The following is a 13,704-nucleotide window of genomic DNA, read 5'->3' as shown; positions in this document are numbered from 1 at the left end:
GAAACATTCAATTGCAAAACCCCACATTCATAATGCAAAAAATCCCACCTAACCAATGCAAATTTTTAAAATTCTCAATTAAAATTAAGATGACTGTGATACCAATTGAATGGATAAAAGCCCTTCACATAGCGGAAGAATTAAAAGAGACCATAACTTAATTTAATTTGGAACTTAAGAAATATCAATACAGTGACAAAATTACAAAAATAATTTATATGGCTAAGCATGCTTTCAAGAAAAATTACAAAGAAGAAGAACTTACGCACGTTGACGACTCTGAATCTACCAAACGCCAATTTGGGGCACCACTACTTAGAAGCCTTCCTATTCTTTGAATTGAGATGGTTTGTGGGAACCAAATTGGAAAATGGAATTATTGGAGAAAAAAATTTCAAAGAGAAACCATATTTTTGGAGAGAATGTGACGTACGTAAAAATTCACAGAACTCGCTTCTGTGTATCGTACCAATAACTTCCTCTTCTGTAGAGGAAATTGAGAGAAAAGTGGAAACGTGAGAAAATTACCCACGTTCTCTATTTAATTTAATAAATTAATATTAAATTAATATTAATATTAAAATAAATAAATAAATAAATAATTTAATAATTAATTAAATCATATTTAATTAATGTTTCATTTAAATCATATTTAAATGAATATTTGTCACATAATCTATAGTTTTAATTTAATTAATTTAATTAAATCAAAATAAACTAAACTATTAATTAATTCTCCAATTAATTAATTTATAAATTAAATATCTTATATTTAATTTAATCTAAATTTGAATCATATTCAAATATGAATTTCTCTCGTAACCTATAGTTTTAATATGTATCATATACACATTAAATTTTAACCTATAGTTTTAGTATGAATTTAATTCACATTAAATTAATATTTGAATTTATTCAAATATTTTATTCTCTTATAAACTAATTTTGAATCATATCCAAAATTAAATTTATATATTAAAGTCTAATTAAAATATAAACTTTATATTATAATGTATCACCATACATTATATTAATTCCCAAAGTAAATTTGAATATTTCAAATTACAACCAATATAAATAAATCTCATTACCCTTTTTGAGCTACGAAGTGGACCTAATGGACCTACAGATCAGAAGCTACAACGATATGAGAATAATTGGTTAAACTCATTAACCACATTAATCAATATTCGTTAACTATATGTACACTCTACTCAAGACTCACAGCTGAACTCTTCTCACTGTAGATATATTTTTGTACCCACGGATATAGACCAATACTAGTAAGTTAGTCCTTCACAAGTGTTTGTAACACCAGCTAGGTCAAATTACCATTTTACCCATAGGTTACTTCTAGTTCTTAAATACCAGTGCTCCTCTAATGAACAACTTGTTTATGATCCAACCACTAAATAGAAACCCCTCTCATGCCATAGAGAGGGTAGGACCTTTTGTTCAAGTCCCGGAAACACTATTTAAGGGAACACTTATCTCCTTACCCTAAAGGCGAGAATGAGTGCATTCCATCTTGTGTGATTATGTTTTCAGCTCTCTACTCGATCTTGTCCCCAAAATGGTAAGCATATTGAGTCGACAATCTGGCCACTCTCACTCATACAAATCAAAGGACAATCCCTCGCAAACAGGAGTTCATAATACACTCAGGATTAAGACTAAGTTACTTAGGTCATCCTAATGAAATAGAAACCCATAACGGAGTTACGTCTAGTGATTACTATTCGTGGTCCGATCTTATGCAAACTCATTGCATATGATACCCTCACTCACATGTCGCATACATGAACACATTGCATCAGTGTGTTTGTATGAAATATAAAGTGATAGTGTTATCCCTTTAAGCTGATCTTGAACATTGATCCCGTATGTCTATATACTGTTCAAGACTCATCAAACAACTTAGGATGTTAGTTTATTGGATTTATGTTATTAAGATAAAACTAATAATATAATCAATAACACTTATTGGAATTATAATAATAAAACAGTTTATTAATAACAGTCAATGAATTATATTTACTATCTACGAGTTTTAGACAAAAAATCCAATAGTTTCATCTCATCATCGCTCGCCACCTCGCCCGAATCTCTTCATTCCTTGCCGTTAAGATCTCAATTCCAATTCTTCAAAACAGGTATTTTTTCTATCTTAGCTATTTCAATTAAAACCTCATTTCTCTGTTTTGAATCGGAAGAAACGTATAATATGCTTAACTTTAGTTGATTCTTGAGTGAAACTAAACCGTCAAAGTAGGAAAATTATGGCGACTACTAAGAAGGAACTTGCATTTTAATTTTATTTTTCGATTTAATTCCTTGAAGTTCTAGGGGATAAGTTCATGTGTAAATTCATATTTTGAATCCTTTTCCAAATCACTCTGTTTCTTTGTCGGTGGATGGTTTCACCACTCTTGCTTTGTTCAAATCCAAAACTAAAGCCCCGCCCTAGAAGGTAATCAATTTATTTTTTATTGTTATTATTATTATTTTTAATACATAAAATGGAATTAGAATCGATGTATTTTGATATTGTTTTAGGTTGAGAAGCCGAAGCAGAGGGTTGAAGATGGAATTTTTGGGACTTCTGGTGGCATTGGTTTTACTAAGCAAAATGAACTCTTCGTCGATCGTGTTGCCATGATCGACTTTGCTATAAGATTTATGGATATATATGTTTATTATAAATATATTTTATTTTATTTTATTTATTTTTGGTAAAATTGATAGCTATTTTAACAGATTTGTTGGACAATGTATAAAACTATATGTCAAAATCTTTACTACTAAAATCATAAAATATTATTCTGACATATTTACCATTTGTTTTCAAGTTCAATATTCTAAATCATTCTAAATTATTTAGTTTAATTATGAGAATCAGAGGCTTGCTGCTACACATGGAACCTGGCGGCAAAAGCTTACTCACTTGGGCCATAGTAGTAGTGTTAAGAAGTTGTAGCAGTCAAGTTGTTTTTGTTTTTTTTTTACTGCTACATTTTAACTTTTCATGTTTTACATTTGTTTTGTGTGTGAATCTTATACTATTTCTTGGATAATATTTCTAAAGGTTAAACATAGAGAAAAGAGAGCTTAAAGTGAAACTCAATTTGCTGCAGACAATGTGTTTGAAAGAATGTCGAAATGACATATCAGATATGTAAAACTAAGCGATTGAGGTGGTTTTGATTTCACATTGTTTTTGTTGACACTAATGTTAAAATTCATTCTTCTAACAAAGAATTAACATGTTTGTTTTGATTTTTCAGAAGCAATGTTTTGTCATTGTTGAGGTTTACTGAGTTTCAGATGGAAGGTTGGTTGAACTTGGCATCGACCTTGAGATTTACTACCCATTGCAATAGTGAGATTCTTTTTGTATTAATTATCTCCGTATTCAAGTTGTTTTCGTTGTAGTATGAGTGATATTGATACACATAAATGTTTTTATTGTTATTTGTTTTCCTGTAGGTGTTAAGGTGAGCTACTATCCATCAGCCATGATGTGTTAAGTAAGGTTAGACTTGTTGACTATCATTCATTATAGGTTGATCAAAGTTGACTAAACTAGGTGAAGTATATCTGGAAGTGTCAAGTTTTACTCTCTATCACCAACATGCTCTGTGTCATTTATTTGTTGATCAACGTTTGAATATGAAATAAGCTATTTGTTTACCAATCAATTGTTATGAACTATTGTTTTCGTGTGTTGCAGATGTGAGTTATAACAATTTTTTCTCTGGGGATTTATACCATTGATAAAAATTGAAATTCTTAAATGAAAAATAGTATTTGATGACAATTATTTATCGAAGTAAATTAGTACTTTCTTTAAGCTATCATCTTTCTCATGGTTTATTTTTTGGCTTATTGTGCATTAGTAAGTAGTTTGCATTTATGGTGCTTTTAACTTCTCAATGACATCACCTTACGAATCATTATGGCCTTAGATGTTTACTATTGACTTGGTTGTTTGAATTCGTTCTATTTTTTGGTTATGTTTCATTACCAGTATAACATAATTTCACACACTGACTCTAATAATGTTGGCTCAATTGTTGGAGAGGACTCCATCACTCAGTGATCTGAATGAAATTGTCTATGGTAAGGTATCCGGTACCAGTATTAATGTATTTTGTGGTGCCAACTTTGCAATTACTCAATCTAGTTTTTCTCTCGGATTCTACGAAAGATTTTTCTTCTAAACAGGGGCTTATATTTGTAAGATATAAACACTTAGAAAACGAAAACTAGTTTTGCTTTCATAACCTTACTGTAGATGGGTGACGTTTTAACAGTTGACTGGGTCTTTTAGGATTGATGAAAATTTTTAAACCATCTTTTGCATCCTTTTCATATATCGAAGCATATGTTAATATATATTTTAGCCTTTATCATTCTACTACGTATATCTTGTTCTGGCTCTTGGATATTTTTATATAAAATTTCATTCCAACAAGTTGTATGAATGTTGGAACAATTTGATTTTCCCTTTCCTGTTGTAGACATTTTTTTTTAACTTTTGCATTTGGTTGTATTTATTTATGATGATTAGAGTTTTTTACGACATAAGAAATAATAATATCTGTAGCCTGCCCAAGCGAATCAACCCATTTAATAAATGTGTGTTTCTGACTTATGTTCAAATGGGCTATATATTTAATGTTTTACATGAACTTTTGCAATTCTCGACTAAATTTTTATAGGTTGAAGATCTATATCATTTTCACTGTGGCGACACAAACGTTGAAAATCTACAAGTAGGTTGTTTCATTGTCTCTACTGAAGCGTTTTGTGTTGTCCCTCAATCCGTCTTCATGCAAAATCAATTTCTCCTAACCCACATTTTGTTGATATTTTGTTCCTTCATTCGTTCGTTGCGTTTCACCGATGAACCCCCATTTCGTGATGCCGAATCTCTATCTGCATCTCTCTCATCTGTCTCTCTCAGTCCCCAAGGGTTTTGCATGTTTGTTGAAGCCGACCCTTCAACGGCGTTGGCTTTAAACACGATTTCCTTTTGGAATCTAGGGTTTTGCCTCCAAAGTCATTTTGTTAAAGGTGACCCTGTAATTTTCTCCTTGCCGCTTGCGGTTCCATTGTTGCGGCTGGGTGTTTCGCTTGCCATTTAGTCATTTCCTTCACTGATAAGATAGAAACTTCACACCGTTGTCTGCCATTAGGTGCCGATCGAGCTTGGTAGGGAGGTATTAGAGTCTTTTGAATCCAATTTTTTTTAGCCGATGATGAGTTCCCATTTTCAATACAAACTGATTTTCTTTTGGAATATATTTATTTGTTTGCATTCTATTCTCTGTTATGATAATTTAGTTTCGGTATTGTCTGATTTTTGTTTTCCATATATGTATGTAAAGGCATTTGTCCATGCTTTTGCGGCCTTCCATTCTGTCTTATTGTTTTACATTGCTCTACTTTATTTTGGCATTTCATTCTGTCTTCTTGCTTTACATTTTACATTGTTTTGATAACATTTGCTATCAATTGTGTTGCCTGATTTTGTATTCACAAAATATGTTTGAAGTTATTTACCCACTTTTCTTCCATAGTATTGTCTCTTCCATCTTTTGGGTTAAAAATTACCTGGCTGCATAGTATTGTCTCTTCCATCTGTATACACTGTATGCTTTCTGTATAGCTTCCAGTGCTGTCTCTTCCATCTGTTTAGATTGTATGCTTTTGATATAGCTTTCAGTACATAGCCTTTGACTCCTTGGACCTTTCGATGCTTTATGTCAGTTCTAACAGAGATTCCCTGTCTTTTATTGATGGATAGCTTCCAGTGTATTACTTTCCTCTTTATTTTTTGGTTTGCTTCCATTAAGGCCCTCCCAACTTGCCTCATCTTCCCCTATATATACACCACGTTTCCTCTTTTCATTTACTGCATTCTTCTCTCTGTTTGTATCTTCTCCTTCGTAAGTTACCTTTTTTTGCTGATTCTTCATTTAAGTTACCCTACATATTCTTGCAATTAACTTCTGTCCTCCTTTCTCACTGTTTTGTATGCACTTATATATTCATCTATTTTTATTGATATTTACCTTATATGTTTTTGGTATATGCTTCTGTCTTCCTTTCTCACTTATGAACTCTTTACTATGTACTTATATTCATCTATTGTATTCATGTTTACCTTATATATTTTTGGTATATGCTTCTGTCTTCCTTTCTCACTTACAAACTCTTTACTATGTACTTATATTCATCTATTGTATTCATGTTTACCTTATATGCTTTTGTCCTCCTTTTGGTATATGTTTATGTCCACCTTTTGGTATATGTTTTTTTCTTCCTTTTGGTATATGTTTATGTCCTTTCTCTGTTATCGTTTCATGTTTACTTTGTTATTTTTGATGTGTCCACTACGATGAAATTCTATTCATTATTTTGAATGGTTTCAAAACTCTGAGGCTACCAATTATAAAAAAAATTTCTTTTTGTTATGCTTTGGATGTTCATTATTAATCCCTTTTCCCATTCAATGTTGATTTCGGGTAAGATTTATCGTCATATAAGGTATGTATATGTAATATTCTTTATTTTTTACCTTCTATATCGTGTCTTATGTACAGATATTAACCATGTTCTTTATCTTATGCAGGACGTCGCAATTCACGAGTATAATCTTTGAATAGGTACTATTGTAATGGCGGTTTGTAGACTTTGTATACTCTTTCAGTATTTTTTTCTTATTTTTTTTAGGTTTTGTATAAATTTATTATGAACATTTTGTTAAATATTATTCAATTTATAATGTGTATGCATTCTTCACTTTCTCTTTTTTAACTATCTTCTTTTTTTATATAGTAACAACAATTCCTATTTAAAAAATATCCAATTAATTAACAACAATTCCTATTAACTACCAATTAATTAACAACAATTCCTAATTTAAAAAATATAAAAACTTTTCTACTACCATATCATAACAAGAATAGGCTAACACGAGATTTTCATTCATTGTTATAAGTACGACTAATGAACAATGTTTTTTACAAAAAAAAAAAAAGACATTAACTTCATCAACTTTCAAAAGATGTGTTTAATTAATTGAAATATGATCATAAATTTGGATATCATCAACTTTTTACCAATACTGTTTTTTTAAATATGATCATAAATTTGGATAGTAATTAAATTAAATTAATTGAATACACATTTCATCAACTTTGAAAAGATGTGTTTAATTACTTGAAATTTGTATGCACTATGACACATACGTATGTCAAGTTTGGTTTTTTTTAAAATACTATCTTCACGAGTACGTACGTATCTCACATACTATTTCTATAATAGCGGAACCACATTAGATTGTACTTACAATTTCATAAGGATTTTTTTATTGCAACCTGTTTTTTAAAATAATGTTTAAAACAAGTTATTTGTTATATGTTTAGGGTTTTAGTAAATAGGGATATTACTAAGTTTAGGGTTTTTGTAAGTGCATAATAAGCTTCCATTAGGGATCTTTTCACACTATATATCGATATTGTACTAATTCACTTAGTACATATATTTTAGGAAACTTTACATACTTCGCAATGGATCAACAAACACTTCTTGGAGTCCTAACTGCATTCACGTTGGCCCAACGTCAGATGTTACTAACATTGGAGCTACTAATGAACAACAATAAGCGTCTCCCACATACACCGTCCGATACACGCCATAGAATTAGGCAGCTTGCATACTTTCACATGATACACGAGTCAGATCTTGTGTGTCGACAGAGCACGCATATGGACATGCGAACATTCGTAATTCTATGCCATTTACTTAGAAATGTGGCTGGTCTTTCATCGACAGAGATTGTCAATGTTGAGGAAATGGTAGCAATGTTCTTGCACGTCCTTGCTCATGACGTAACGAACCGCGTCATTCAACGGGAATTTGTACGATCCGGTGAGACAGTATCTTTACATTTTAACCTCGTATTGTTGGCTGTGGTTCGACTGTACGAGGAGTTGATAAAGAGACCTGTTCTGGTAACAAACAACTGCAATTATCAAAGTTGGAAGTGTTTCGAGGTGGGCATGGTAGAAGTTCAATGTATTTGACCTTTACGTACGTCGCACTTATTTCAACGTGCAGAATTGCCTTGGCGCGTTACACAGGACGTACATAAAAGTCAACGTACCCGCAGGAGATCGACCTACATTCAGAACGCATAAGGGGAAAATGGCCACAAACGTATTGGGCGTGTGCACACGAAAGGGGATTTCGTATACGTCCTCGCCGATTGGGAAGGACCCGTGGCAGACTCGTGGATTCTACAAGATGCCCTAGCACGAGAAAATGGACTACAGTGCCAAAGGGTATTTCTTATTTATAATAAAAATACGCCGATTTCTACTTACATATTCAAAGCGCATAAACAAATGGTTTAAATAACAAGATATTATTATCTCTGTGATGCGGGTTATCCAAACGCTGAGGGATTTCTCACTCTTTACAGAGGCCAGCGGTACCACTTGCAAGAGTGGCGTGGTGCTGGAAATGCACCAATAAATGCAAAGGAGTACTTCAACATGAAGCACTCTTCGGCAAGGAATGTCATTGAGCGCGCCTTCGGTGTTTTTAAGGGTCATTGGGCCATTCTTCATGGAAAGTCATACTATCTCCTACAAGTCCAGTGTCGTACCATACTAGCATGTTGCTTGCTCCACAATTTGATAAACAGAGAAATGACATATTGTGACGACGTTTACGATGTGGACGAGGGGGATTCTGCATACGCGACAACTACTGCTTCAGAAGACATCCACTACATTGAGACGAAAAACGAGTGGTCTCAGTGGCGTGATGAACTAGCCGAATCGATGTTCACAGATTGGAAGTTGCGTAACGCTTAGATAAGAAAATTTTACATTTGAAGTCATCAGTTGTATGCGCATTTTATTGACTTGTAAAATGTACTGTTGCATATGAAATGAACGCGCACAATTTGTTTGTGACTATTAAATGTGAAATTCTAATATTACTAAAAAGTTTAGTAAGATCAACCAGTTGAATTAAAAGAAGATTTGAGTTATGTTGAAGAACCAGTTCAGATTCTCGACAGAAAGGAACAAGTTTTGAGAAACAAAACGATTCCACTCATAAAAGTTTTGTGGAGACATCATGGAGCGGAGGAGGCAACTTGGGAACCAGAATATCAGATGAAGAAGAGCTATCCGATACTTTTCAGTTAAGGACATTCTAAATTTCGAGGACGAAATTTTCTAAAGGGAAGGTAAGTTGTAAACCCGATATTTTCTTGGTTTAATTTCTTTAAATGTGGAAAAATAAAAGAAAAAAAAATGGAAATTAAGTGTAAATATAAATATATATATTTATATATTAAATATTTTTATTAAATTAATTAAAGAAAAGAAAGAAAAGAAAGGACAAAAAGAAGAAAAATCCAAGAAAAATTTCTTCTTCTTCTTCTCTTCCTTTCACCGCCAAGTTTGAAGACATCCAAGTTCCCTTTATTTTTTTTTTCCTTTTTCCTTCTTCAATTTGCAGAGAACTTCTAAGAGAGAGTTTGGAAGAAGAAGAGAAATTTTACTAGAATTTTTAGGTTGAAGAAGAGGAGAAGAACTCAAGCAAAGTGTATCAATGGCTGAATTTTAGTTCATTCTGCACATCACTGGTTTTTAATTCGGTTTGAACTCTTCAAAAGGAATTAAGAGGTGAGATTTACATTTACTGAAAGTTAACTCATTTTTAAACAAACTTTATGAAGAACGTTGGAGCAAATTCGGATATTCATTTGGTGCTTTTTGATGAAGAAAACAGGGCAGTTGGTTTTCACTCGAAATCAGGAGGTCTCTGGTTTTTCTTGTATTTCAGAGTGTATCGGTGGAGTTAGAATTTCTATTTGGTATGGTTGGAAAGCTTATTCAATTTACTACAACTTTCATGAAGAAATTGTAAACCAAAAATGACTAAATATTGGTTAAATTGTAGGAACAAGTTAAAGAGGTCGTGTGCGCGCGATTCTGGAAGTGGTTCTGTTTTGAGGGTTATATGTGTTTATGCACGGGGAATCAGATTTATATGTCTTCAGGTAAGTTTTAGAGGATCTCAAAATGAAGAGTGTGATATAAAGAACACTCATTTTGGTTAAGTATTGAGAAAGGTATAGTTCTTTGAAGTTTATGTTAGAAATCTGGAAATTTTAGAGAATTGTTGAAATAGGATTTTATTTCTTAAGCTTTGTTTTCGTGAGCGTCATCTTTGGTGCGACATGTTATGTATATCTTTAGGAAACCAGAATGTTTAGGGTTTTAATACTCAGTTGGGTTGTTGGCAGGCCGAGAAGAATTAAACCGAGCTTATAGACCAAGGATCTAGCCCAAGACTGTGAGTGACAAAACCAACTTTGAAATATTTTCCATAACTGTTATTATGATTGAATGCGATAAATGTTTATTTACGAAGCCATGAAAGGTATTTGAATTTCATGACTATTTTCAAGTAAATTTGGAGACTAGATTTCTTAAAGAAATTTATGCTAGCACGTAGATATTAAATGTTTGGAAAGTATTTAAACCACAATATTTTAAGCAAAGCATGAATTAGTATGAAGTTTTGTTTTAAGAACTACAATTTTCCACGAAAGAGCTGAGTAAAGTTCGAGCTTTGTGTAAAATTTATAAGCAGGCATGTTTTAATATTTTATGATGATTTATGAAATTTTCATTAACTACATGACTGAGATCTTGAGCCTAAGGCTAGAGATTACCGTGTGCACACTGGTTAGATTTCGTTGTTGACGTTGAGTGTACTCCGTAACAACGATGCTGTCGTGAGTGCTGGGCGGGCCCCACTACGACAAAGACGATGGGAGTGCTGGGCGGGCCCCACTACATCGTAGTGCTTGTAAACGTTGTGGTACTAGGTGTACCCTACACAACGTAGATTCGTCATGTTAGTTAAAATGCTTCGATATACTTGATATGCCTTGCTAGATTTCAATGATGAACATGCTGAGTATTTAAGGAAGCTATTCTTACTATTACACATTTACATTTACGACTTGTATAAACAGATTTATATGTGTAAAGTTTTCACGTGCTCTTATCTTTAAATTCATAGTTTTAAACTGAGTCACTCACTGAGCTTCATAGCTCACCCTTTCCAAAATGTTTTACCCATTTTCCAGGTAGAGATCGACTTCCCGGTGCCTGATAGACTGCCTTAGTCTGCGGAAGCTTCATTATCGATTGCCAGTACGTGTTTTGAGTTGGGCATAAAGTCTGTTGTATTTGTGATGTATTCACACCCTTGTATGTTATAGATACTCCACAGTTTGTATAAGCTTTAGGAGCTGTAGTTGTGTAAATTTTGTTGGTTATATTTTGATTAAGGTGTCTTTAGGTTTACTCGTGAAATTGGTAAATTTTGAGGTACACTTCATGTATGTGTTTGACTAGCTGTGTTTGACTAGCCTAGGATCCGATGTGTTTTGTGGCATGTACAATAGTTTATATACTAGATTGGCAAGTTCATCACATGAAAGTTTTAAGCAGAGTCGACAGATACAGGTACAGAATAACGTTGTTCGTCGGCTTCACGCCATCTTTCGGTCTAAGGGAGCAGGTAGTCCGGGAGGGGGTGTGACATGGACGAAGGAGGAGGAGGGCACTCTTGTGGAGTCTTTAATGGAGTTGGTGTTAATGGGGGGATGGTAATCCAATAATGGTACGTTCCGGCTAGGTTACCTGGCTCAGTTGGTACAGATGATGGCGGAGAAACTATCTGGATGTCGTGTCCATGCAACGACTGTAATTGACTGTAGAATAAAGACACTGAAGCGGACATTCCAGGCCATCGGCGAAATGTAGGGGCCAGCACGTAGTGGCTTTGTGTGGAATGATGAAGAGAAATGAATAATTGCGGAGAAAGAATTATTTGATAATTGGGTTAGGGTAAGGAAAATAATATGAACGTCACATGGTGTTCGCAATGTACATTTACTTCACAATTTTTCTATCAGTACTCATAAGTGGTCCTTTTTTCTCCCACAGTGGCATCCTGCAACGAAGGGACTCCTAAACAAATCGTTTTCGTATTACGATGAACTTACATATGTGTTCGGTCGCGATAGGGCAACGGGTCGGTTCCCTGAGACATTCGCGGACGTGGGGTCTAATGACCCTGACGGATATGAGGGATTTGACATGATGGATGGAAACGAGGAGTTCCGCCTGTGTACAGCTAGGGGATTGACCTGTCGCAGGACGATGTACACGCATCACGACATTTTCGCGCTTCAGAGGGTAGGACTAGATCGAGTGGATCCAAGAAGAAGAGGGAAAGTCAGCGAGAGGTGGATGTTGAAGGCATACATCTGGCACTCGACCAAACAAACGAGCAACTCAGGATGATTGTGGAGTGGCCTACACGCGCCCTTGTCAATGACAACCATGTGGACACAAAATTCTTCTGCATATTGCGTGAGATGCCAGAACTAACGAGTTTGGATAGGGCGCTATTGCAAAGGCATCTTTTGTCTTGTGTGGACGACCTTCGGAGTTTCATACTCATGCTTGAGGATGAGAGGGAGGGATTTTGTAGAGTCCTCTTAGAGACACGACGAGGTAGTTTATGTTTGTACTGACTTGAGTTGCTTCTTATTTGCTTGCTTTTTTTTTTCTGTATGATATTGACTGTTTATGCTTTTCCTATTGTAGACAACTATTTTTTTCCCTTCATAATGTTTATTTAAAATTAAGAAAAATAGTCACAATTTCACCGAGGCGTTATACTAGATTATATATGTTCAAAATAGGGGGATATCGCTATCGTCAATTACAAATAGGAAATAATTAATTTGTCTTTCTAAAAAATTAATTTTAATAAAATTTTCACAATATGTTCTGAAATTAATTCCAAATTGGACAACTGTCTTTACTAATTTAATAACATTACACATACAATAAATTATTTGCAATAATACGGGTTCGACGCTTTCGTAAAAAAATATTTAATAAGAATTTTTTTATCATATTTACAATCTCATTTAAAAAATATTATACTACATAAAAAAAAATTATTAACCCAACCCACATAACACTTTCCCCAAATAAATTTTATCATAAATTTCACATAAACCTACCCACCTAACCCTTCCCCCAAACACATCTTATCATAAATTTCCCATAAAACTACCCACCTAACCTTTCCCCTAAACACATCTTATCATAAAATCCCCATAACCCTTCCCCCAAACACATCTTATTTATAACACTATCATAACCCTTCCCCCAAACACCTCTTCTCATAAAACTACATTTCTAAACCCTTCCTCCAAACAAGGGTTATGATAAAACTATGTTGATCACAACACTAGTTTTATCAAAACACTAACCCTTCCATAAATCAACTCTTCCCCCAAACGCATCCTAATATTTAATACTCCAACCCTAATAATTGTCAATTACTTTTTTTACCATAGTTGATAGAAGAAAATTAGATTCAAATTTCAATTCAAATCGATCTTAAACAAAAAAAAAAAAAAAAACCAAAAAATTGAAGAATTTTAGGCATATGCAACGAAAATTGGATCAAAACTTTACCCTAATTGCTCTTGATTAACAAGAAATCCCAAATTAAATTGACTTAGGGTTAAAGTGAAATTTTACCTTTGAAACTTCGTTTACTCAAAATTCTTCACATAAA

At 33.6% G+C, this 13,704-nt stretch overlaps 1 protein-coding gene and 2 long non-coding RNA genes across 5 annotated transcripts; all 3 read left to right on the top strand.

Moving 5' to 3' along the window:
• The first annotated feature begins 2,164 nt into the window (after window positions 1-2,164).
• LOC127149325 (uncharacterized) lies at window positions 2,165-6,149 on the top strand. Its single transcript, XR_007820796.1, has 4 exons — window positions 2,165-2,470; window positions 2,557-3,194; window positions 3,285-3,379; window positions 3,487-6,149. It is a non-coding gene; the product is annotated as an uncharacterized LOC127149325 (long non-coding RNA).
• A 1,626-nt stretch (window positions 6,150-7,775) lies between these two features.
• LOC107990543 (uncharacterized) lies at window positions 7,776-8,888 on the top strand. The gene is made up of 2 exons (XM_051085326.1): window positions 7,776-8,021; window positions 8,472-8,888. Exons 1-2 carry the CDS (start codon window positions 7,776-7,778, stop codon window positions 8,886-8,888), a joined length of 663 nt encoding a protein of 220 aa, XP_050941283.1.
• A 148-nt stretch (window positions 8,889-9,036) lies between these two features.
• Window positions 9,037-11,564, top strand: LOC127149324 (uncharacterized). 3 transcript variants are annotated; one of them, XR_007820793.1, is made up of 5 exons: window positions 9,037-9,268; window positions 9,544-9,901; window positions 9,988-10,087; window positions 10,334-10,383; window positions 11,186-11,564. It is a non-coding gene; the product is annotated as an uncharacterized LOC127149324 (long non-coding RNA). The 3 variants fall into 3 exon arrangements; XR_007820795.1 differs by lacking the exon at window positions 10,334-10,383; XR_007820794.1 differs by lacking the exons at window positions 9,988-10,087; window positions 10,334-10,383; window positions 11,186-11,564 and having other exon boundaries at window positions 9,544-9,940.
• Window positions 11,565-13,704: the final 2,140 nt, after the last annotated feature.

The sequence above is a fragment of the Cucumis melo genome, chromosome 5 (assembly GCF_025177605.1).
Source record: "Cucumis melo cultivar AY chromosome 5, USDA_Cmelo_AY_1.0, whole genome shotgun sequence".
NCBI classification, from domain to species: domain Eukaryota; kingdom Viridiplantae; phylum Streptophyta; class Magnoliopsida; order Cucurbitales; family Cucurbitaceae; genus Cucumis; species Cucumis melo.
The sequence above is the reverse complement of the archived record's forward strand: the minus strand, read 5'-3'. Positions and strand labels throughout refer to the sequence as shown.

What these genes read in the sequence shown, in the direction of transcription:
- LOC107990543 (XM_051085326.1), top strand. Translation starts at nt 7,776, where the DNA reads ATGGACATGCGAACATTCGTAATTCTATGCCATTTACTTAGAAATGTG. An exon ending in TGATAAAGAGACCTGTTCTG is followed by an intron (nt 8,022 to 8,471) that starts GTAACAAACAAC and finishes CCAAACGCTGAG; the next exon opens with GGATTTCTCACTCTTTACAG.